The sequence below is a fragment of the Pteropus vampyrus genome, unplaced genomic scaffold (assembly GCF_000151845.1).
Source record: "Pteropus vampyrus isolate Shadow unplaced genomic scaffold, Pvam_2.0 Scaffold25, whole genome shotgun sequence".
NCBI lineage: Eukaryota > Metazoa > Chordata > Mammalia > Chiroptera > Pteropodidae > Pteropus > Pteropus vampyrus.
This window is the reverse complement of record NW_011888806.1, coordinates 4,633,170-4,659,726: the sequence shown is the minus strand read 5'-3', so window position 1 is coordinate 4,659,726 and position 26,557 is coordinate 4,633,170. Positions and strand designations below refer to the sequence as shown.

At 30.8% G+C, this 26,557-nt stretch overlaps 1 protein-coding gene across 2 annotated transcripts in view; it reads left to right on the top strand.

The window, feature by feature from the left end:
* The window catches only part of GRID2 (glutamate ionotropic receptor delta type subunit 2), a 1,302,586-nt gene that overhangs the window by 804,353 nt on the left and 471,676 nt on the right, over positions 1–26,557 (top strand). For both annotated transcript variants that reach the window (XM_011356280.1, XM_011356282.1), the window contains one exon: positions 1,034–1,153. In XM_011356280.1, coding sequence (XP_011354582.1) covers positions 1,034–1,153 — 120 coding nt within the window. The remainder of the gene's footprint in view (positions 1–1,033; positions 1,154–26,557) is intronic.

Here is a 26,557-nt window from a genome sequence, read left to right as displayed (position 1 = left end):
GAGAGAGTATTATACCACGTATCACTAGCCCAGGGGGAAAAAAATCAAAATTCAAAATTCAAAGTACAGTTTCAACTGAATTCACCATTATAAAGTTGAAAAATCATTAAGTCAAACCATCATAAGTCAGGGACTCTTTGTATATTTAAGTATATCATAGAGGTGGTACTTAAAGCAATTTATAAACTAAGATGACTTGTCCAAATAAATGTGAATATCAGGCCAAAATTCAAAGTTAAAAATACTGTGGTATAGAAGTGACTCAAAATATGATTTTTATTTGTAAAATCCTAAATAATGTGAAGGCTGGTAAACTAAACTGAGAAAAGAATGGTAAACAAAAAAGAGAGAAGTACGACCTATATTGCCATCTGTTGGGGAAATGAACATCTGTCGTGTTGAATGAGAGACGAAGCTTGGAAATTCCCAATGAATCTCAACAGCCAACACTGCTGTTTAAGAGCAAAAGCAGATTTAAAGCCTAATTTAGCTTTCCTTTTTTATTTATAAAAGATATTTAAAGAAAGAAGAAAAATAAACCTCTAATAAGTTAGAAACTATGGCTTTTTGGAATCCCGTATATAATTTTAGATCAAATTCAAATGGCATGCTGGAGAAAGAATATTGTCAAAACTTGTCTCTAGAGTAGATTTTATACTCTCCAGAAACATCTTGTTTTCTGACTGATGGATCCATGCATGTTAGAAGGGATGGTGGCAAAAGTCCTAGCCTAGAATTTGATCTCAGCTCTAACATGGTGTCAGTTTGTGTAATCATTTGACACTTTGGGTCTAAATTTTCTCATCTGTAAAGTGCATGAAATTGGATTAAGTGATTCTCAAGGTTACTTTTCACTGCTCTCCTATTTATGCTGTGTACTTATTAAAAAATAGCCTTTTAATAATTGCATGTTTGAAATAATTACTTTATAGATGGAAATAGTGTTCTGTTCCTAGAACTTTCTTTTATGCATTACTATTATTATTATTATTTTACTTCAGAAATCTTATGTCAATATCTTTCTTTCTTTTAGGGTGGAGTTAGTGGGTTGACTGGAGAGCTGGAATTTGGAGAAAATGGAGGCAATCCCAATGTCCATTTTGAAATTCTTGGAACCAACTATGGAGAAGAGCTTGGCCGAGGTGTTCGAAAAGTAAGACCTGAAATACTGATAAATATTTCCTGTAGTAAATGTGGTTTTGTTTGATTGTCTTCATACTATGTGATCACAATATACATTAAAGTGTCTATTGTAATTTGAAAGAGACGGAAAGAGGAAAATTAAGTATTTAAATGACCTTAAGTACTTACCAGAAGTACTAATCAATATATTCTGTATATGCCTTAGAATAATTTAAAGAAAGAAAGGTAGTCTGATGGTTACCTAGGGAACTAGCATAATCTTTCATTCATTATAATAATAATTTTTATAAAGTAGTGAATTTAATATTTATACAATGCAGAGCTGCTTTGGTTTTTAACTTGAAATACGCACAAAATCAGAACAAGAGCTTAGAAACTTAATATATTAAGAGGGAAAGTCTACCATAAAATGTGACATTACAGTGTTTCAACTTCTATGTGTGTTATGCATAAGTAGAAAATGGTTTTTGCAGGAAATGAGCTCTTGTTATATACTACAGATTGCATGTAAGAAGAAGCTGAGTGCAATAAAAGATGTTCCAGGAAATATGGCGACAATAACTTTCTCAAGGAGAAATATATAACCCCCTGGAGAAATGGCTTTCCTATAATTTGAATTTGCCATTTTCATATATTTTTGGCAGGTAAAAACCTAAGGTAATTGAATGTACATACAGAGTTCATAACTATATATTTCTAACTATATAAAGTTGCTGCATCAAGAGTAAGAAGTTCTTCAGTAGGTGTTTCTTCCCAGTGTAGGATGCAGAGAAACAGACAAAACAAAGTTAGGAGTTACTTTAATCAACAGTACAAACTACTCAGTAAATTTACTACAGAGGAGTTAAAACTATCTTAATGTCTTTTTAATTATTGTTTTATAGTGAAGCATAGCAAAAACAGAAAACTTCAGAAAACTCAAAGATAGTTTAGTGAATTATTTTGAAGACAATAGCCTCTACCACGATCAAGAAATAAAACATAGCAAGCATTCAGAACACCCCCATAGACTTCTCTCTGTTTATATCCCTGACCTTCATTCTGAGAAGTACAACTATTAGTCTGAATTTTATAATTATCTCTTTTCAGTTTTAAATATAACTTTATCACCTGTAGCACACTCTTAAATAATATAATTGAGTTTTGCCAATATTTTATGTTGTCTCAATATAATATATATTCTTTTTTTTGCTTCTTTGTTCAATATTCTGTGTGTATTATTCATTCTTGTTACATGTAGTAGTAATTTATTCATTTATTTTGCTTTTATGTCTTCTATTATATGAATTGTACAATCTTCTGTGGTCTGTTTCCATTTTTAGGATATAAACAAAACTGTTATGAATATTCTTGGACATATATCTAGGCCATATACTTTTATATTTGTGTATGTATCTGTATGTTTTGTATCCAGAAGTAGAATCGCTCAATATAAGAAAAGATACCTTGAACTTTACTAGGTAACCTTAAAGCCGTTTTCATAGAGATTTACCAATTTATATACCATGAGCAGGGCAATGAGTTCTTATTGCCCTATGTTTTCATCAAATCTTGTTTTTGTCAGACTTAAATTTTTATTAAGTTATTGGTTATATAGTGATATACCCTAATGGTTTAAGTTTTCATGTCCCTGATTATAAAAAGGTTCTAGTGTCTTTTACTATGTTGTTCTGCTGTCTTCAGATTTATTTTTGAGTTAATTTACTGTTTGAGTCTTTTGGCTATTTTCTGTTGGGTTGTCTTTTGTTTTTATCATTGATTCTAGGAGTTATGTATATATTTTGAATATTAGTATTTTTTATTTAATTACATTGTAAATAGTGTCCTCTCTGTGTATTTTATTTTCATGTCATTCATAGTACCTTTAAATCTAGTAGAACTGTGACCTTTCTTCCTTATGATTATTGGTATTTAGTCTTATTCAAGAAATCATTTCTTACTGCCAGACTCATAAAGATATTATGTTCAATTATGCTCCAAAGGCTTTATAATTCTACCTGTTACATTGAAGCCTTTTGCCTCCTGGAAAAAAGTTTTTTTTAATACATAGGGAGAAAGAGAATACAATTTTAATCTTCAATATAGTATCTTGCTTATTTGTTTTTATTGAGATTTAATTTTAATACAATAAAATGCACAAATTTTAAGTCTACAAAGGCTGTTGGGGATTGTATTCCCCAATGTAACTACAACTCAGATCAAGTTATAGAGTATTTACATCATCCAGAAAGTCTCATGGCAGACTATGGGTGATTTTTGAAAAAGGCAAGACAGAGTAGGAAATTTAGTAAACTGGACTAAGAGCAAGAGACCTCAATTTGGGTTCTTTTTGTTTTGTTTTGTTTTGTTGTTTTGTTTATTTTTAAATTCCTGTTAGATATTGATACCAGGGTTATGTTGACCTGATAAAATACACTGCAAATGTTTTCTTCTTTTTTTATTCTCTATGAGTTATATAAAATTGAAAGAATTTTTTCTTTGAATGTTTTATAGATCACCCTGTTGAAGCAGCTGAGCCTAGAATTTTCTTTGTGGAGATTTTTAAAAAATAAAATACTGATATTATTTTTTATGATAAATAAAAAATTAAAGGCATATTTTCTAATTCTTGTCAACTCAAGAAGTTTTATTTTATGATCTTTAAAGTTTTTTTCTATTCGTATTGGCATAAAATTGCTAATAATATCTTATTGTTTTAAATATCTAAAATATTTTGAGATCTGAACTTATTTCCATTTCTGAATAGTTTTCTTGGTAAAGAACACTTTTAAATTATTTTTATAAAGGGTTCTAATAATGCTTTCTTCCCTAATAAATATCTTGTCTGCTATTAATGGAGCTAAAACAACTTCCTTTCTGTTATTATTTGGATGGATGGTATTTCTTTTTACTGTCTTTTACTTTAAACTTTTCTATATTCTTTTGTTCACACACATAATTCTTATAAAAGTGTATAATTGATTATTTGATGCCAACTTGATTACTTATGCTCCCGAACTAGAACATTTCACATACTTGTGTGAAATGCATTTATTAACACATTTGTCTACCATCTTATACATTCTACTGTTTTGTACATTCTATTTGCATTGCCTATTCTAAGTTCCTTTTCTCTCTTTTTTTGCCTTCTTTTATTTTTTACTATTATCTCCTCTCTTCTACTAATTTACAAGTTATATATTCTGTATGTTTTGTAGAAATATTTAATTGTTCCTCTAGAATTTATAGCATGCATACTTAATTTATCAGTCTAAAGTTAATCAGTATCTTTACTTTCCTAGAAGATAATCTGCTTAGAATATTTTAAATCCATTTACTAACTGTATCTACCTCTTAAATTATAGGTTATTATTTTCATGTTTTTAATGTTATCTTTTAATTCAAAAAAAATTACCACTACTGTTTTGTACAATACATATTTATTTATATCTACCCACATATTTTCTACTTTCCTTACTTCTTTTACTTCCTAAATTTGTATCTAGAATTGGTTTTCTTCTGCCTGAACGATAGCTTTTAAAATTTTCCTTGTTGACAGTTTTCTTGTGGCCAGATTTCAGTTTTTGTTTATTTGAACATGTCTTTTTTTCATCTTATGTCTTTAAATATGTTTTCCTTAGACATAAAATTTTTAATTACTAGTTTTATTTTTTTTGCACATTGACTATATCAGTGCACTATATCAATTCGGCTTCAGTATTGGAATTGAGAACTTGGCTGTCCAACTGTCCATTTTTTCACCAGTCATCTATGCTTTTTTCTCAGGCTGATTTTTAAGATTCGTCTTTGTTTTTATATTCCTGCATTTTCAGTAAAGTGTCTAAGTGTGGATTTTACTCAAATATGCATAAGTATGGCAGGTTTATGATGGCAAAAACGTTGATTAGTCAAAATAGGACTTACGGTGACTGAGCAAGTAATGCCGAGCATCTGGTGGTAGGCTAAATTTCTGAGTCTGGCAGTCTCTAGGTTATCAAAGATTACTATTAATTCATGGAGAATTTCAAAATTAGTCTTGGGCCCAATTCTCTGCCTTTAGTTTTATTTATTTAGTAATAAGAAATTAGCTACCTTTATCTAGAATCAGGTGGAAATAAAATAATTAAGAACATAGAGTTATAAAATAAATTTACTGTAAATGTAATTGGATATTCAGAAAATAAAAATATCCATGGCTTTATAACAGAAAGCAATATATTTCTTTGGAGTTTTTGTTAATTACTTGCTGGGTGATATCAGAAACCATTTTTTGACCTCATAATTGTAAAATCAGGGTTAGTATATAACATTCCCATTTTGAAAATAAAGACTTCTGTACACAATAAAGTATACATGCAGAAATAATTTTATTTGCAGATAGGACCTATACCAATACAAACAAAAGTTTTTATGTATTAGTCAATTCCTTATAAAACTCTCTTGTCTTTTCTTTTTACTCTCAATGATTGTGCCCAAGTTTACGTATAATCATTTTGAACCATGTTTCTTCTTTCTTCCAATATATTTTGTGTAAACTATCCCATATAATATTATTATTAATTTTCCTGAAGCCTTATGATCCTAATACTTACCTATTTTACAAAAACACTTAGTTCTATTAGGTATATATTCACAAGGATGATAATCACAGTCTTCATATAGTTGTAGAAGCTAAGAAAAGAAAGTTTCAAGACTTAGAAGGGGATCAGCCATATAGCAGAAAAGCAGTATTAGTGGAAACTAAAGAGAGTCTATTGAATTCAAAAATTCAAGTTTCATTAGTAATTAAGGAGAGGCAGTATAGTAAATCAGCCTGTTTAAATTCTTGTGTTATTTAAAAACAAATTTAATTACATGTTACTAAGCTCATAGGTAGGTACAACCTAAATGAGTTAGTAATGTGATACATTCAAAACTGTGCCTGGTGTATCAAAAGATGTTGCAATTAATTGTCATTTATAAGAAAAATCTCAGTTGAGTGGTAATGCCATATGCTTAAATAGCAACAAGTTGAAAAGTAAAAAGGAAAGTGATATGTAGAAGTAAGAGTAAATACCATATTATCCTGTTTGGCTATGAGAGTGGCCATTAAATGGTTTCTTGAAATTGAGGGGGAGAACTTTTAGAATGCGAAAGACCTGAGTATATTTGATGCTCACAGACTGAGCCAGTAGAGAGGAAGAGAAAAAAGATAAAGGAAAGAAATGTGATCATTTAGAGGTCCAAGAGAAAGAAGACTGGATCTGGAGTTAATGGAGTAATTAATCTTAGGCACCGGAGGAAATAATTTTCCAAAGTGATGGGGGACGAAATAAAGAAAGAATGGTGTAAAGGCAAGCAAGTCTTCTAGTATAGTGTCAAGAAATTGTTAAGGGAATTGTTAAATATATTATCTTGGAGATATTGGAGTGAGATTATCTGCTAAGAGAGAATGTGTAGCACAAAACATTAGAGGTTATGAGGTTGGAGGTTAAAGACAGTGAATAAGTTTTGAAATAGCTACTGTGGCAAACAGGAGAGAGCTAATTGGGGAACATGGGAGAATTGCCAGGTAAGGCTGTTGGCTCATATGAGGTTAGAAATCAAATATTCATTGTAGCACTAATCTACATGGTTAGTCCAGCGGCATTCAGCAGATAAAATAAATTTGAATTAATGTAGGGTTAGGATTTCATCAGACTGTTTTAGTTTAGTTTTGTTATTTTTAATAGCTGTAGAGTGAGGCAGTGAGGGTAAGAATATTGACAGGAGAATGGCTGAAGTGACAAAGCATGAAATCTAACTTGGACATGTATGGTGATAGAGACAGGAGTCTCAACAACAGGGAGAAAGTAAGGCCCAAGAGAATCAAGCCCTTAGTAAGTCAAAAGTGCCTGTATATTAAGTGAGAGACTTTTAGAGCCAGAAAGTTGTGTTTGAGATGAGAGACATCTAAATTCATGATTCAAATGGTAAATAAAGTCCACGCACTCAAAAATCAGATTGTGAGAATATCAGAATTGGACCTCATTTAGCCTTTTAAGATCAGTGTAGTTCCAAGATCAAGGTAGTTTCTTCACTCTGCTCTGAATTCAAATTCCTCAATGTGTTACCTATGCCATTCAGTTGACAATGAAGCATACACTTCAAATTATGTCTGCTCTATTCTTATGTATTATTGAAGAACTCCTGTATTTGTTTATGCTTCTATATTCCAATATATATATGTATTCTATATATGCAGTAGATTGAAACACTGCAATGCACTGACATTATATAGATGGTCGTGTAAAAGGGACAGTAAAGATTTACTTTATAACACCTTTTGCATTGTTGACGCTCAAAATTTTTCATTCTGTTTTAAAAATTTGTAAGCATTCTTAATTTTTAAATATTTTTTGTTTTATAACTCAGATGTTTTTCTCTCAAACTGAAATTTTAATTAATTACTGGATTTATAAAACTCTAAATCTAGCTCTCAAGTAATTTTAAGAATACTATGAATTAGTTTATGGATTGCCAGTTCCATTTATAAATGGGGAAGTTCCTTCATTTGGGCATTAACACACAGATAATGTCTTCAAGGATACTTCTCAAGGAAAAGCATTAACAAAGTATCCAAAATTAAGGTTCTACTCCCAGTATCTCCATGTCTCAAAAAGAATGAATGGCTCTCCAATCGATGAACTGTCAAGTTGTCAGTGTTTATACTGCTGCCAATGGCTAAGTGTATACAATGCCTGCAGCCTTATCACCTCTAGCAGGGATACTGTCAGCTCTCATAAACTAAGTAGGGTTGTGTCTGCTTAGAATTTGACTGTGAGATTGACCAAGTCCCAAATTTTGGACTAGTCCTGGCACTCTTGGCATTGTATGAGAAGAAGTTTCATTTATCTGAGTTTGGCAAGAATGAGGAAAGGATTATTTCATTTTCACTGACGCTGATCCAAATAAGAGCTTTCTTACTTTGATATTGTTTACATGTTCTTTTACTTTGAAGTAAGGTGATATTTCATTCAGTTTCTGTGTTCAAGATGTTAAACACTGTGTATCTGTGAAGATATATTTAGGTGAAACTCAAAGGCAAATTTCAAAATTATCAAGCTTTTCTATATCTTTAAATTTTCTCCAAAAATACGGTTATTTGTGTTTCTCTTCATCACAGTACAAAATTACCAAGAAGAAAAATAATTTGATAACATCTTATCCAATCGCCTAAAACTATAGAAGATACAAAAAGTTAGTATTAAATATTTAATTTAAATGATCAACTTTTGTTTTTTCCTAGAAGAGGAAATTTACTTTTTTTTTTTTTTTGCTTATGAATCTAAAGTGTTTACTTTCTTTTGTTTGGTTTTTGCCAATGCCACTCACTTATTATCGTAAAGACTGAGTTCTAGCATTAAAATTTAATACTCTAAACATAATGTCTTCTAACTTTATCACAATCAGGAAAATAAAGCCAGGAAAAATTGATTAAAACTAGTTTCACAACACATCTTGATTGCATAGTAATGCTTAAAATTGTTTTCAAAATAAATTGGATTGCCAGTTCCATTTATAAATGGGGAAGTTCCTTCATTGGGGCATTAACACACAGATAATGTCTTCAAGGATACTTCTCAAGGAAAAGCATTAACAAAGTATCCAAAATTAAGGTTCTACTCCCAGTATCTCCATGTCTCAAAAAGAATGAATGGCTGTCCAATCGATGAACTGTCAAGTTGTCAGTGTTTATACTGCTGCCAATGGCTACAAAAAATTAGTATTAAATATTTATCTTCATAAAATTGTTTTCTCATGTAAGCTAATGAAATAAAATGGTGCAGCAGAGATATTCTAGCTCCTAGATATAATTGTTTTTTGGATAGGTTTAGAATTTTTACTCAAGTTCTCCAACATTAAATTCACAAATATAAAATCTATAAACTTTGCATTCTTGGGAAAATCTAATGTACTGTTTTTGCAAAAGGTATTATATGGATTGTCATTTGTCAATTTTTTATGAACTGAAATATTTTACTGCCTTGTAATTAGAAAGAGGAAATAACAGCCTTGCTTCAAATGGCCAACTTGAAGATTAAATATTTTACTGGTATTCTTCAACGTTGTACTTCTGTTTTGATTCTGTGATGTCTAAAATAGCATTTGCTTTTCATTTTACCCTTCTTTATGTTTCCTTATGATACTTTTTGCAAACTAAAATAATATGCATACCTATAATTATAAATAAAATCCTCACATATTAAATTTATTTGTTTCTAGTCTGTCTTCCCCATTACAGTGTAACTCCATGAGACAAGAATATTTGTTCCTTGCTATGTACCCCAATGTATGGCATATCATAGATGCTCATTAAATATTTATGAATGAACTAATGAATACATTTGCATACTGACATAAGGATCTATAATATTCTCCACATATACAAATGTAACAGCCATGTTTTTTTCTTTATTCGAGTGAGAAAATAATAAGCATATGTACATAAATTAATTGTTGACATGCCACTTTAGAAAGTGAACATGTGATCACACCCTTTTCATCATTATATCATCATGCCTAGCAGAGTTAGCCACTTGGTCACCAAAAGTTCAATCAATTATTTCAGCGGTCATTAAATAAGATTATGTATAATTTCTTTGCAAAGATTCATAGATGATAGGGAAATATTAGATTGATTATTCCAAGAAAATAGTTAGATTGATTATTCTAAGAAAACTAGACGTTCGAGCTCATTAGGAATTATTGGTATTTGTAGTCCAAGATTATTTTCGAACAACAAGGCTACATTTAATATGTTGTAATGGGGGAAAAGTGCATAACCTTCACTGTCAGACACACCTGGGTTGAAATTCTGACTGTCACTTACTGCCCGTGTGATTTTAAATCCACTAAATCCAGTGAGTCTCAATTTCTTTATCTGAAAAATGTGAATAATAATACCTATCCATGAAGATTGTTTCAAGATTTAAGTGAAATTATGTTTGTAAGTTACATAATGAAGGATGATTAAAGTAATGCCAATTTGCAAATGGATAGTAATCTATGTCATCTTGTGTTTTGCTAACACTAGAAATGCAAAGTCTAGTTCCTCTTCTCACAAGAAATCGCTGTATAAGATTAAGAGTAATTTCATTTAAGGTGTGATTGGGACAGCATACATGACAATCACAGTAATAGCATGCAACATTAACATTTCTGTTTTGTTTAATGTCTTTTCTGACAGTAAAATTCTACAGGTCTCTTAATCAAGATTTGAGAGCATCTACAATTTGATGGGAAACTAATAGCAGAGGATCTAGTCATCAACATAGCCTGTATTAACCCAATCTTTGTAATTAAGCCCATTTTTACTTACATTTTTACTTACTGTCATATTTCCAACAATGAATTTGGAAGGTTTATATAATGAACGACATCTAGAAAATGCTGTGAATTGACAACATGTTGTGAAAACAACAGCTTTTTTTTCTTCTAACCTCCTTTATATATAATATACAATTAAAATAAATTTAGCTCCATCAATTTTTATTTTGGTCATCAAGAAAATACTTCATACCACAAAGTCATGTGACATTGAATCTAATACTTTATAAAATATCCACAAAATTATTGACCCTGATAGGTAGGAGAACTCTGCCCTTTTGAAAAGTACATCCCATGGACTGTATTATTTCTGCTTCAAAGGGAGCTCATCTACTATTACTATGTAGAAAAAATGATAGCCATATTCAGTGATGTTTAAAGTCACTGAGGTTTCTGCAAGAGCTAGCTGTTGCTTGGATTGAGGTGACCTCTGAGGGAGTCCTGCTTCAGGCAGGCAGCATTCACTGCCTCTTAAAGAGAATAGCAAATTATCTCTTCTGGTGGTTGAAATGATGCTGACTTATACAGCTTGGGGCAAAGATGCCTGATAGACTACAATTCCAGTTAGGTTTTGGCAAAAATAGAATCAACAACTTTTCTGAAAGGACTATAAAATCCAGATTGTTTAGTTGATATGGATTATTTTACCATTTTTTGAAAGAGCTTATTGTGAGGAAAGTAGCTGCTATTGGCACACGGACTCTTAGGAAATGCTTAGGACACGTATGTATTCATAAAGAGACCCAGAGAGTCTGTGATCCATCTCTAGTCCACAAGCTGAGGACTGACTTGGTTAAGAGTTCAAGACTATACCTGATACACAGGAGCCAAGGTTCAGTTTCCTTCCCAATAGACTTGACATTATCCACAGTGAGACACACTGGAATCTGCCTCACCCTACTCCTGACAAATACACACACACAACCACCAAAAACTCCAGTCAAGCTCAAATTCACTTACACAGTATGGAGGTACTTACCATCCACATAACAACCTCATTTGTCGTTTCAGGCACAAATTGGTGATTAATGTTTAGGACCCACTACCAGAGTAATAATCATTAAAGCAATCTAAATTAGAATACATAGAATTGAGAAACATTTGCTCATGTATGTACTTCTTTGGCAAGGTCTCATTGTTATGATTGAACTTTAAGTGGCAGATAAAGATTTATTTCAAAGAGGTTGCATGAATGGGCAGATAGCAGCAGGCAGGGGTTACACAGTAAGTCATTTGTCCATGAATGTTGGAAATTCACAACAGACTGATTTGTTATAAAGTGATGTTCATGATAGGTAGGTTCAGTTGAACCATAATTCCAGGGATTTATCATTGGACTTCAAATAATCTGCTTACTATCACCTCCGAATTTCTCTGTAGTCTGTTAAAATATTTGATTACATGATAGATGGTTACAGAGATGGGGAGCATGGTATAGGGAATGCAGTTAGCATTAATATGTTGGCCAGGTGGAGGGTCAGGGGATGGAGGGAGCAAATAGGGGGATTGTCTTATGAATTATACAGATGTCTAACTCATGTACTGTATACTGGAAACTAATTAAAATAAATAAATAAATTTAGAAAAAAATATTTGATTACATATCTCTCTTATTCTCCCAGGCTTGTCTTGATGCCTTCAGGAAATTATGTTTTCCTTCAATAGGAACTGGGTTTTATGCAATGATTATAAAAACTTAAATAGTCTGGGCACATAATCTCACCAAATTTGCTAATAGAACTTTCACAACTCATTCGTTTGGGACCCCTTCATTTACATTAATGAACATTGTGTTCATATAGGTGATGAATCATTCAAATTGTAATCATGGCTTTTGAGACTGCTGGTTGCATTGCCTTCTTCCTGTCTATTTTCCCCCAGTAATTTTATTTTCTTTTGTGACCAGGACACCTGACACACTAAAGCCATTCAGACACTATTAAGACTTTAGTCCCAATTAAGCTGTTCCATTTCCCAGTGACTAGAAAATGAAGGGATTGGTATTTGTTCATTTGTTTTGAATAGAAACTATGTTATTAAGAAACTTTTTTTGAGACTTTGGGAGAGTTTGAATGTGTAAACTATTGCCCCTTTTTAAATTTCTGCTATTAATTTAGACACTGCTTCCTCCAAGCTTTCCTTCTTGACAAAAAGGTGATATGTTGCAATAACAACAAGTAATGCAATTTGTTTCATTTCCATGGAGCAGAAGCAATTGTTTGTATGCTAAAAACAATGTATTGACTGTGCTAAAGACAGAAATTTTCTGTTTGGCAACTGATCTTCATCCCCTAACAGCATGGAGACTACTAGCATATGGTTGTGACAACATGTTTCTCCTTATACTCTTAGTTTCAGGGCAGGATATTCAAATGTACAATGTTTTTACAGAGACTTTAAACCAAACCAACTATTCATGTAAACATGTCAATATTTATCTGATTTCAAATATTTCTGAAAGTTTAGATTTGTTCCCTTTAATTGTCTTTCTTTGAAAATGTGCACAACTCTATGATCTTGCACACAATAAGAATTTATTTCTAACTGCGAAACATGAAAAAAAAGTATCTTCTCCAAATTAGTTCTATATTTAAATGTTTTATATTTAAAAATTTCTTTTGTAGCTCTTTAGATTGGGAATCTTAAGACTGGAGATTATAGGCTATTGATATTGTTAGTTTCTCCTTTATGTTTTCCTGTTTTTTCCAGATTTCTGCAAAATGAATATAATACTATTATGATCAGAAAAAAAGGAAGGTTAGTTCGAAAAGTTAATTTTTAAAGATGTTCCTTTTATCTAGAGGAGAGAAACTATTTCTGAAAGTTTATTAGAAGTACATAAGTAATTTAGACTTTGAGAATAAAAGTTTGTTTTTATTGCAATTTGAAATAGGATCTGCTCTCTAGACGAAGCATTCTATGATTCTAAAATTTCAATACCATCTTGCATTCATAAAACATTCTGAAGTGCTGTTTTTTTAAACGGCAAAACAATTCTTGTTATTTATTTCCAGATACTATCTATGTCACTAAAATTCAAAATTACTTGAAGCAGGACTATACCATGTTGAATTAATTTGTAACCTTATTTATTAAACATTTCAATTTGATTAAAATAAAAATATCTAAAGTAATTTTACACTATGGTAATTTTACATATGATAATAAACCTCAAAATTCTTACCACAACTAAAATTATTTTAATGTATGGACTATATTTTCAGAATATTTCTTTTGGTGAAGGCTTGAAGGTAAGAACTCTGAAAAAGAATCCCTGAGGATTATATATTTATTTGTTCTAACTTTAAAAAGTTCCTGTAAAATTTAGGTTACTTAGATTTTATGAATGAATAATTAATGTAGAATAATTTATAGTTAACTTTATATAATCAATGAGATCTTATTAAAATATAAATGTTTGCTTTGTTTCTTTTATATCCTGAGATTAATTAGTACTCGTGCTGAATCCCAATTGTTTACCAATCATTAAAAAAGTATACAAATGAAGAAATAATAAAGAAAGATTTTTAAAAACTAACAAATATAACCCATATTTTGTTCTTACTTTGGTCTGCAGTTTCCATAGACACTTAAATCATAAAATATATAATCTCAAATTTTGTCATATTTGAAAGAATCCTCATGGACAGTTTTTTAAAATGTTGGTTAAATATTTTTATTAGAAAATAAATCCTTACTATTTAGATGCATAGTATTATTATTATTAATTTGTATGTTCATACAACTTAGATGTTACTGATATTCCCTGAGTTATACTATTTCTTCTGCTTACCTCCGCTTCTGATTGAGACTACAAATACTGTTTTGAGGCACTATTTTTTTTTCTTTAAATTGTCAGTATTTCCAACAGGGCCTTAAATGTCTTTCTAGTCAATTCTCTATGGATTTAATAACCAATCTGTTGAAGTTATGTAGAAAGCTAAGTTTGTATGGAGTTCTTTCCAACATGGAAAATAAATGTTCGGAAATAGATATGTGCTTTTAGTAATTAGAAGCACTTTTATTAATTACAATAATTCAGGTGCAGTAAGGGGCTTTTACATTTATGGACAGTGAAATTTGATTTTAAAATATTATGTAAATACACTTTATTAGTGTTATTAAATTCCATAATAACAGTAAAATAGCATTTCTGGATTTTTTTTAATAATCAACGGTGAGAAATGAAACTCACTAAAATAAGTCCAAAAATATCTTAAATTAATATAGGTTATGCCTTGAAATGTTTAATTAATAAAATGAATGCATCTACCTGAATGTCATCACTCTGAGAAAGTCACTTGATGCTCATAAGGAGAAAAGTACTTATCTACTGAAAATGTTTTCAAGCAGTTCTTAAGCAGAAGCGATGGAAAGTTTTATTACCCTGGAGTACCTGAATAAAAGTGGTTTTCATGGGTTTAAATGGAAATGTATTGAAACGCTTTGCTTGAGAATTTTTTTTTTTTGATTCATTCAAGTGTGATATGAATCTATATCCCAAACTGAGATGAGAAATCTTTCAGTCTCAGACTCGTGCTTTTCAGAATGTCTGATTGTAGCCATTTGGAGCATTAATACAATTCGAATAAGTGTACTTTCATAAAATAGGAGACAATGTCTTTTAGGATTGTGAAAAAAAGAGTCATATTTCTGTCTCCATATAGAAAGTGTTATGTTAATGGATATTTTTCCTTCCAAAGAAAATTAGAAAATTGGAAAATTATTCTTGGGACAAACAAAATAATTACAATTCAGGAACTGTGTTCTCATCCCATGTGATTTTTATTTGTTGAGAATCGTATATTCATTTTTATTTCATCTTCTCCTTACTTTGATTCTAGTGTCCTCAACTTTTTACAATCAAAACATTTCTGGCTCCTAGATGTTATTTCTTTTCTAGCTGTTCTATCGTATTAGGTAATTAATTATACAATAGATTCTTCTATGTACTTTGATTCTTATAATCTTGTTAACTGCATCTACATTAAAAATAGATGCATGAATATTTTATTCATTCTTAAACATATCCATTTTTTTCCAAGTAGGTGCATTGTTTTTTTTGTTTGTTTGTTTCATCTCAAACATTTCTCTGAGGGATACAAAATTAGAAAAATATTAGCGTCATTTGGTGAAAGATCTCGCTTATACATGGAGTACCTGAAGTTCGTGAGTTAAATAGCTTCCTGAAAATTCTTCAGTTTGTCAGAAAAACCAAGTTTAGACTTCTAGTTCAATGTTTTTCCCACTGCATTATAAATTCTTCCTTCCACAATTCAAAAACATTACCTGTTAGAGATAAGCAGTAAAGGTGAGGTCTCTTCTTTTTTTTTTTTTTCTGTTATTGTTAGTATGGAACCAATCTCTAAATATTTATAGTTATTTTATTGTTTATTAAATTCCAAGAGAAAAAATTGTTTAATAGCTCACTAATAAAAATTTCTCACATTTTCCTATAAAATTATATCAGTTCTCTTGCTTTTCTCTTGAAAACCCTGATAGTTAAGATATGGAAATGTTTTCAGCTATATTCTATCCTAATCTTTTAATTTTCTTCCACAATATTTTATATCATATTTAATTTTCAGCCTTGTTCTTTTTGTTTACTCTCCAAATTTTACTTATGATAGTAGAGGTAATGATTTTATTTCTTTCTTTAAAGTTTTCCTTTTCTCCTTTTGAAGGACAGCCACATTTACCTCACTATGAACTTGACATTCAGTTTTATCTTATTGATCTTAACAGAAACATATGTTGATTAAAAATAAATGGTTACACATGAGGGTAAGCTGAAATTTCTGATAAAATATTTCCATAAATTATTTTTAGTTAGATATTTATAATCTTAAGTAGAATTTTTCAGTCAACATGTATTTTTTGTTTTCGTTTCAGTTTGTTTTTTGTCACAGTGTAGTCAGATAAAAATATATTAGAGTTATTATATCAATTTTTCTTCAAGACAAAATTTAGGTGAATCATGACATAGAAAGGATAGCCCTATATTGAAGTACAAAAATCATAGGTCTCTACAAGATCCTGTACTATCAGCAAACAGTTGTACTTATTTACTGTTGATAGAGTTATCTTTTTTAGTAAGAAAGTAGATAAGTAGAGAGACAGACAGAGAGATGATAAATAGATAGATAGATAGATAGACAGATAGATAGATGATCGATAGATAGATAGATAGATAGATAGATAAATAAGTTCATAGATGATAAATGATATGGATATAGATATCACCCACTAGAGAGAAAGGAGATAAATGCAAAAAAGCAACATAGACCAAAAACATACTGTATTAATAATATGTAGAGAAAGAGATAGGTCAGATATTTTGTGAGTTACCTTGTATGCTATAGCTTTATAACAGATATACACACAAATAATTCTGGTGCTGCTTTGGATCTTGTACTTAAATAGATATAGATATAGAAACCTAAACTCATTCAAACATTAGAAGATTGTGCCATGCTTACATGTTGACCATATAACTTTATTAGAGCAGTTAATTTTAAAATAATTTGCTCATTGGGGTGGGGGAAATGAATGTGAGACAAAAATGTAACAGTAGTGGCAGGTTTGCAGGTAATTTTAAAAATTAATATTAAAGTCAGTAATAAGTAGGAAAAATAAAGTTTATTCTGGATGATTTGAAACAAAGAGAATGACAATATGTAGCACCTAGCTTTCTAATCTGGTTTACCTGATTTACTTAATATCAACAATGGAAATTACCTTCAAATATAAGAGATATTAATAAACTAACAAAAGTTTTGATTATCAAGTTACACCCTAACTTGATTATAATAATTTAGAGGTCATTAAAGGAAATAAATTATGAAGCCTCATTACATTTTAATGAGCAGTGCTGTCACATTGTGTTTAAGGATAGTATTCAGTAGGAAATGAAAACCAAAAATTTAATTTGTCCAGTGATCATAATTTTTTAAAATGTTATAATATACGAAATAATTTAATAATTTTTATTTTAGAATACTAATTTTACAAATATTAAAATTGTTTCCATTGATAAAAGGAATTTAAACATATGAGGAATAAACTGAGAATATATTTCGTATTTTTACCTTTAGTTAAGGAGTCTGTTAATATTAATCACTTACTAAAAAGAAGTGTTATAAAGTATTTTAAAACATATCTTAATTTTAATGTTAAAACCTGTCTTTAATTTTGATAGTATTTTATGAATTACCTTTCCTGCATTATGTAATAATATTATACTTTTCAAATTATTTTTGTAATTTTGACATTCAATATTATTTATACTAGTTTCAGGTATACAGCATAGTGTTAGACATTTATATAATTTATGAAGAGATCTCTCCTATAAGTATAATACCCACCTGGCACCACACGTAGTTATTACAGAATTATTGACTATATTCTCTATGCTGTACTTTACATCCCCATGACTGTTTTCTACCCACCAATCTACTTCTTAATCCCTTCACCTTTTTCACTCAGCCCCTCAGCCCGCTTCCATCTGGCGACCATCAGTTTCTTCTCTATGAGTCTGTTTCTATTTCGTTTGTTCATTTGTTTTGCTCTTTAGATTCCACATATAAGTGAAATCATGCGGTAGTCTTTTTCTCTCGTCACTCACTTCACTTAGCATGATACTCTCTAGGTCCACCTGTGTTGTTGCGAATGTTAAGATTTCATTGGTTTTTTATGACTAATATTTTTTTAAATATATTTTTTGAATGATAATATGGTGTGTGAATACCCTTACATGGTAATGTCTACTCATTATTTCCCTATTTCCCAATGTTTTCTTACTTTTAGCAAGGCAGAGGAACAAAATATAATCTTACTCATTGTTTATTACTGGGGAAAAAGTATTGAAAATGTAAAAATGTTTTAATTTTATTGAATTATAAACTATATATACAAAATCATAATAATACTATAGTTAGTTGCAGACCAAACTTTTTAAAAAATATGATTCTCAAGGAAGCATGTAATTCTGAATTAAGAAGATAAAATTTTTTTTGTGTTTGTTGAAGTCTCTACTATTAATGAAAGGACAGCTAATGGATCTCAACTAACAAATAGAAATTGCACAGAGATAAAGGCCAAAATTGTCACTTGCATTAAGAAAAAAATGTCAATGATAAAAATTGGCAAAAGATATTTCATAAAAGAAATTTGAATGAATATGAACTAAAGATTTTAGTTGACCACAAGATCAAATGAAACAATAATATTGAGTCTGCCAAAAAGCTAATGAAATTTACTAAAGTCATTACAAAAACTATGTTGCAAGAGAAACTCATGAATTAAAGATCTTTAATATGAAAAATAACACACATCAATACTATTTTCATGTATTTAATAATAGCCATGTGTAAAAATAAATGGTGGTTTTACCGTGTTTTAAGGTCATATGTAGAATCAATGACCCAAAGTTTTAAGGAGACAAATATGCTTTATGCATGGGTCCTTTATGGTAAGATTTGAAAAGCAGCAGGATGATGCTTATTTTCACCCACATTTTCTTTAATTATCCATTAAGATGCCTGATAATTTGCTATTAGTTATGCAGTGCCGCACATAGACACCAGCTTTTAAAAATCATCTGAACGGAACTAGAACATAAATTTATTTATTGTCCTCTCTTTTCAATAAACATAATGTTTGTAAATGGAGTAGGAGGGAAGAATTAAATCATAGAGCTCTACTGGAATAAGTTAGCCTAGGTAAGGAATATCAGCAAGGACTCATACACTATACTAGAATAACATTAAGGCAGTGGAGGCAGGGAAGATACATTTTCCCTGAGAGAAAGATAGAGAAGATCAAAAGAAAAGCATACAGTAGATACATTTTGCCTACTTTATCCTCCTGTTTCAAGTTGAATTTGGTTACATTCTCAGATGTAAGTATTTGCTCAATTAATGTATGAATAAATGGAAAAATGAATAAAGATAGGGACAGATTCCTGGAAGTCAGTTTAGTTGGCTTTGTAGTACTTAATAGATACATGCAGAATTAAGGTTCAAAACTGTGAATGGATTTAGTTTGTCAATAAAATATCAATTAATGGTATTGTTAGAAATACATAGATAGCTACATATTAATCATGATTAGTAAATTAATATGGAGGATTATATTAACCCATACAATAATAATCTAAATAATTTATATTATACATGATAAACAAAATATATTATTTTATATATATTCCTAGGTTATCTGATTCCCAAGGTATCTGACCTCTCACCAGCTAGTTTTCTAGTGCCCTAAAAAAAAGAAAACATATTCTTTTAAAAATAGTCTTAAATAAGTTCATTATTTTGATTTCTGAAATAATTTCACAGATGCATACATATGGCAAAATTTATCAATGTGTACACTTTAAATCTATGCAATTTATACTGTGTCAATAATACTTCAATGAAGAAGTTTTTAAAAGCCCATTGCAGAACTAATTAAAAAAGTCATAAAATATCTTGATCAAAACATATTTTCTGTTTTTATGCAAAGTTATTTATTATCCAGATGTTTGTAAACACAAAGGAAATAACCAAGACAGCCAGTTATATGTTTTGCCTTATATTTCTCAGGAAGTGTGAATGTAGTTATCATATGTGAGGTTCTACCTCTGGTTTGTCAATTAATTTTATAATAGAAATTAGAATAGCCCTTTTAAATGTACATATCATTCTCCCAGGATTCTAGTTGTTTTCTTAATTCTCTAAAATAGCTATATTTAATATTGTCTAAGTAATTTTGGGTGTGTGTTAAAATATGTACATTTCTGCTGCCATTGTCATTAGTAAACACAGTTAAGCAAATAAGAAGGTTGATAGATTTTTTTCAAACATAGCACATTGCCCATGAAATACGAAGTTTGTTGTTTTTCCTATTATGTGGGAACATTTAGGAGAATTAATTTTTTATGTAAGATGTATTTTTACAAACTGTAAGTTATCTATTAAATTACTCTTTGTCATTTTCTTACATATAATACATGCTTACCTTAGAATTATATTATAGAAAGCATTGGCACTTTGCCACATTTGAGAGAATAATTCTCACTAGCATGTATGATCAACTATAAGTCCATGAGATTTATTACAAAATCAAGTTTATATTACTTTATTTTGGAAACATGACATTTTTATAGTTTAAATTGCTTTTTATTCTATATATTATGTTCATGAGAGAAACTGATAAGACCTATAATATGATACCAAGTTTTAAAAATCAGAACACATCTTTGAGAACATTGCCTATAATATTTTGTTCTAATAATCAGAATACATCTTTGAGCACATTGTCTATAATATTTTTCCCAAAAAGCCAAGGAAATCATGTAATGAATAGAAGCAATAGAAAATTAAAATGACAAGAGAAATTATCTAGATTTTTATTAGAAATTTGCAACTTAAAAGGGTGGCAGCCTTTGCCTAGTACTACATGAAACAATTTGAGTAATTTAAAGCAAAGGGAAAGAGGAATGGAACATCAGCTTTTGCAATACTTAAAATTTGACGGCTTTATTTTATGGAATTTGGTCTTTGCAACACAAAATTAAATCAGTGTTCTGTCACCTGATAGTCAACCTTAGGATATGGTAGTCGGGAATACTTGAGATTCAGAGGTCCCATTGCCTTAAGAGGCTAATTACAAGATTATCAAGGGGCTTTTGGTTCACTTCTGATAGAATTGGGTAATTGGAGTATAACCTGTTTCCGGAGTTTCTCTCAGTGTAAATATTGAATGCAAGAGACATAGGGTAGCAAGAACTGCACTGCAGAAATCTTAACTACACTCAGTGGTTGCCATCTCTAACTGGTCCTAACTGCAATGTTGTTCTGAAGAAGTGAAAGGATAACAGCCAAGGCCTAACCAGCACACTGTTCTGTGGCCTAGGTTAAGGCACTCATTCTTGAGGGTAATGAATGATCAATACTGAGATGACCTCTTCTTCAGCACTGATTCCTGGGACTGAGGTTAGCTGTGCTCTGTCCTAGTGTACTTTAGTTAATCGAGAAATATCTATCCATCTTTTTCAAGCTTTAGTTTAACTAAGAATCAACAGTGATGCCTTTTAAAAAGCATTAATTTTCAGTCTTCATCCCCAGAGATTATAATTGAGTATCTTTCAAGAGGAGCTCAAAAATTTGTATTTTTAACAATCAGTATCTATAGACTCATCACAATTTAAGAAACATTGCTTTCTAGGAAGCTTGCAAAGTATTGAGATATATTGAATACCAAAAGAATAAAACGTGATCCTTGTACCTGGGTGGTTTTCAGCCTCCTTGTGGAAGAAGACATGGGCACAAGTCAGTATTAGTGAAAAGGTCTTGTATATGTCATATCACAGGGTGTGAGTTCTAGATGAGAATCTATAATTTAGCAATCACTAAATCTGGAATTGCCAGGGGTATCAAGAAATAATAGAGGAAAGAGTAAAGAAAATTCCCAACGGAATAACCTATATACACAGAATAGGCATGACATGTTTAAGGGGTCAAGTCAAATAGATGCATGAATAAATTGATTATGATTGAACAAATGCTTATTTCAAGAGAAGAGCTTGAACAGGAGTAGTATTCCTATTGTGAAGGATTTTGAGAGATACTGTAAAGATGTAGCTGGCTAGCCATCTAGCCATCTATCCAGTACTGGGGGTTGGTAAACTTTTCCTGTAAAGATTTTAGGTTCTGTGAGCCACTTTATGGTCCTTGTAGCATATTCTTTTTTTCTTATGATATATGTAGGTATGTATTTTTTACAATTCTTTAAAAATATAAAACCATTCTTAGCTCAAGGATTGTACCAAAAAAAAAAAAACAGGTCAAGGGCCAAACTATAGTTTGCTGACCCCTGATCTTATTTATACAGCTCCTGGCTTCTTCCACAAAGGGTTTGAGGAGACTTGAAAGAATAAAATATATATTCAAATATTAAAGTGAATAATAAAGAATTGGCATGTAAGTGACATATTAGAATTAAGTCAATGCCTAATAAAAGAAAACTAAAATAAAAGTATCACAGTATACTAAGATTAACTAATATAGTTAAGGTACTTGAACTTAAATTTTAAATTGCTTGTTTTTATCTAATTTTGTAATAATTACCTATTTCTTATAGAAGACTTGGGAAATAAGAAAAATCATCCATAATCTTAATACTCTGTATGATATCTCTATTAAAATTTGGAAGTTTTCCTTTATTATATTTTGCAAACCTTTATGGATGTATTTTATGGTCATAAATTATTCAAATATGTTTATATTTTTAAATATTTAGTTTTTTCCCCATTTTTACCCTTAAACTGTTGTAATGAATGCAATGAATAGATTTCCAAAAATAAATTGCAATACTAAAGTATAGAGCACTCTTTTAAAGTTTTTAGATGTTATTTCCAGTTAATTTTTTCAAAATGTTTCTCCCTTCCACCAGCAGTTATGAGGCTGCCTTTTTACAAAACTATAACTCATTAGTCCACTTGTCGGTATTGAGGATCATTGATGACTGTAGGGAAAAAAATGGGATCAATTTGCATTTCTATTATTATTAGTGTCAAATAAACATTCATTTTTCTTTCCTTTTTTAGTTATGTTTTCTCTTATTTATATTTTGCAAACATAGTATTATCATCAATTTTTGTGAAATCTTTTCATGCTAAGGTTTTTTTCCTCTTTGCCATATTTCTTTATAATATTTCTCAAGTTGATGGTTTGCTTTTTGAATTAGTTTTGACTTACAGAAAATTGTAATTTTAATACAGTCAAGTCACTCTCCTTATGATTTCATCCAGTAACTTTTATACAGTACTTTCCCAGCAAAATATCAGACATATCCTGTCTTGACCCACACACACCACCCCTTTTATAGTTTGAATATTTACAATTAATTACCTTTTCAATCCAAGTTGTTTTTTGTTTTTCTTTTTTTGGAGGGGGTACATTGTTATTCTATGAAGAACTAAATGAATAGTTTGTCAAAACAGATGAACAATTTTCTATATAGTGAAAAAAAATTCTTCCCTTTTATTGATTTGTGATGCCTTAAACAATTATGTATCACATTATAAATATGCTTAAATCCTAATATATGAAGATTAAATAGATAATCTGCTTTCATGTGTATGTTTCTCAATCCACTTTCATTTCTCTTGTAATTAGTAGATCATCTTCCCAGAGGCTGACAGTATTGATTTCTAAGTCTTGCAGATTTTCGTTTTATCTTTTTTTTTGGTTGTCATAGTGGATAACTTGGAAGGGCAGTGTCACAAGCAACTATCTGGATGAAACCCCTTGTAAAAAATCAACTGTTCTATTCTTCAAAAGCAGGCTACTCCTGATTTGTGACAATGACTCTACATCATTGTGGGGAAATATGCTTATTTCCTTATTTATTACGGAATGAAAGCCAAGTGAAAGCAGTTTCACATCATTAAAATGAATTTGTTTATTTTAAGGCAGTTCAGGAAAGAGTCCTGTTTTGTGCCACTTATGTGGTCCATGATGATCATTCTTGCTGGCCTTGTATTTTGAAATGTTACAAAATTCAGGTTACATTTAGGGAGCTAATGATAGCAATTCTATTATTAGAATCAAGTTTAGTGCAGAAAGGGATTTTGTCCACAGATTCAAAGACCCAGGAGTGGTTATTGAAATGTACAAAGAAAGTATTGTTATTTTTGGCTTATTTATTTATAATTTTAATCACATACAATATTGAATGTAATACCTCTATTTTTTATTAAATAATTTTATTGCAATAAGAAGCCAGTAGTTTAAGTAATTTATACACACAGTAATGGTTCTGTCTTTTTCAGGAATTCGACTTATTTATTTTACATAGTTAGAGTGCGATCTTATCTGGGTAGAGTCATAGCAAAATTATGGTTAACAAGATAAGGATCAGACCCCCTTAGCCTCTAAATGGTGGCAAAATAATCTTAACTTTTATTTGAACTGAAGCTTTTTAATGAAAAAGGCTCTATAAGGAGATTTTTTAATGTAACCTTAGACTAAAAAGTCTCTTGAGTATATCAAATCTAAAGCATTTATCCTAAGTATGGGAAACCTGGGAGAAATAAGTTTCATGGTTGACATCTGTTTTTGTGTCCCACAATTTTTCTTCTCAGAGACATTTTTTCAGTGCCTAGGTTTGTTCTGATTACTGATTCTGAGTCCCAGATAAGGAGTTATATTTAAGTTTAAATATGATTTTTAAATTTTTAATAAAATTAAAGCTATATATCTCTGGTAGTCTCTTCAGGATTCTAAATTGCCTGTTCCCTCATGACACTTGTCAAAGCTCATTTGAGTTTAGATATCATTGTTAAATCAGGAACTAGAAAGATAAGTCTACATTTGCCTACAGTTGAGACACATAAATACTTGTTTCAATTTACAAAAATAAAAGTCATTTACAGCAGTTGGGGAGTTGGTACTCTCTTCTACTTACAAGATTTAGGAAAGCTATCCATTAACTTTTTTTAACTTTCTAGTCAAATGAGTGGGAAGTGATTAATGTAGAAACTGTACAAGCTACCCATAGTGGGCTAACTAAAATGTAATCTGCAACACTGTTGGCTGTAGGAGAGAGGAAAAGCAATATTATTCCTAATAATAGTCTATAAGCCACCTGTGTTCGTTATATATTCAGAACAGTACCACTATTATCTTACACACACACTCACACACACACACACGCACACACACACACGCTGAAGGGTTGGGCTTATGACCCAAGCTAGGCCAATTATGGCATCCCTCATACCAATCCCATAGACACCATGGCCCAGTAATGTATATGTCACTCAAGGTTTATCAACCAGAATCTTTTCCCAGGTTTTTATAAAGGAAACTTGTGGGAAAGGGATCTATTTTCTCTTGATCCTAGGTTTTAAGAATAAAAGCCCAGAGGTTCACAGTCCTGGTCCTTGGAGATAATCAGACTGACAGAATAAAACCAGCACCCCAAGAGAAATTAAATCTATTTGATTTCAAAGATGTGTTGTTAGCTCCTGTACTATCTTGCTTCTATTCTAGCATAGCTACTATGCACCAGTAATAATACCAAACACTAGAGTTGCAAGGTGAACAAGACAAACGTAGTCTCTGCTTCACAAAACATGAAGTCTAATGAGGAATATAGGTACATCAATAGACAATCTTCAACACTGTCATAATATGCTCAGGATACCATAACAAGTTCCACAGACTAGGTGGCTTAAACAACAGAAATTTATTTTCTCACAGTTTAGGAACCTGGAAAGTCCAACATCAAGATGCCAGCAGGGCTGTTGTCTGATGAAAGTTCTCCTCGGGTCACAGATGGCCACATTCTCACTATATGGGAAGTGAGATTGAAGGAAGATGTTCTGTCACACAGGGTTAATATCTACTCTAGCTGGTTACCAGCTTGTTCTCCAATCCCTGGGAATCTAGTGTATTTCCAGATTCTCTCTAATGAGGTATGTTTGTGACTATAGGTGGTCTTTAGAATGTAATCTAAAATGAACCATATAAGAAATATTCATGGAATTCTTCTTTGTGGGGAGATGGGGAGAGGTAGAAGAAGAGGGAGGAGGAGGAGGAGGAGGAAGAGAGAGAAATACAAGTTTTGTGACTGAACATCATAAAATTATGATAATGATGAAATCTATTTTCTGATACCATATCTTTACAGATACATAATTTTGAAATCAAAAGGAAGAATTAGCATGTCAGTATCTTTTAATTTAGGCTCATATCCAGACATAATTCAGAAACATTTTCATCAATGCTAGGAAGACTCTAGAATGCCCATGTCTAGAATAAAATTATGGTCAGAATAATACAGTGGTTAAGTTTGTTGTACTTTACAATCACCTAGGGAGCAGTTAAAAAATACCCAGTGCCTGCTTCCCACCCCAAATCCATTAAATCAGAGTCTCTGAGGATGAGACCTGGCATTTTAAAAAGCTTCCTGGATAATCCTAATGTACAAAGAACCACTGGCTTAATGTGAAAAAGCCATAGCCTAATGTAGTAGCCAGTTGAATTTTTTTTGTCTGAAATTAGAAGGCCCAGACTGTGTGGACCAAATTGTTATT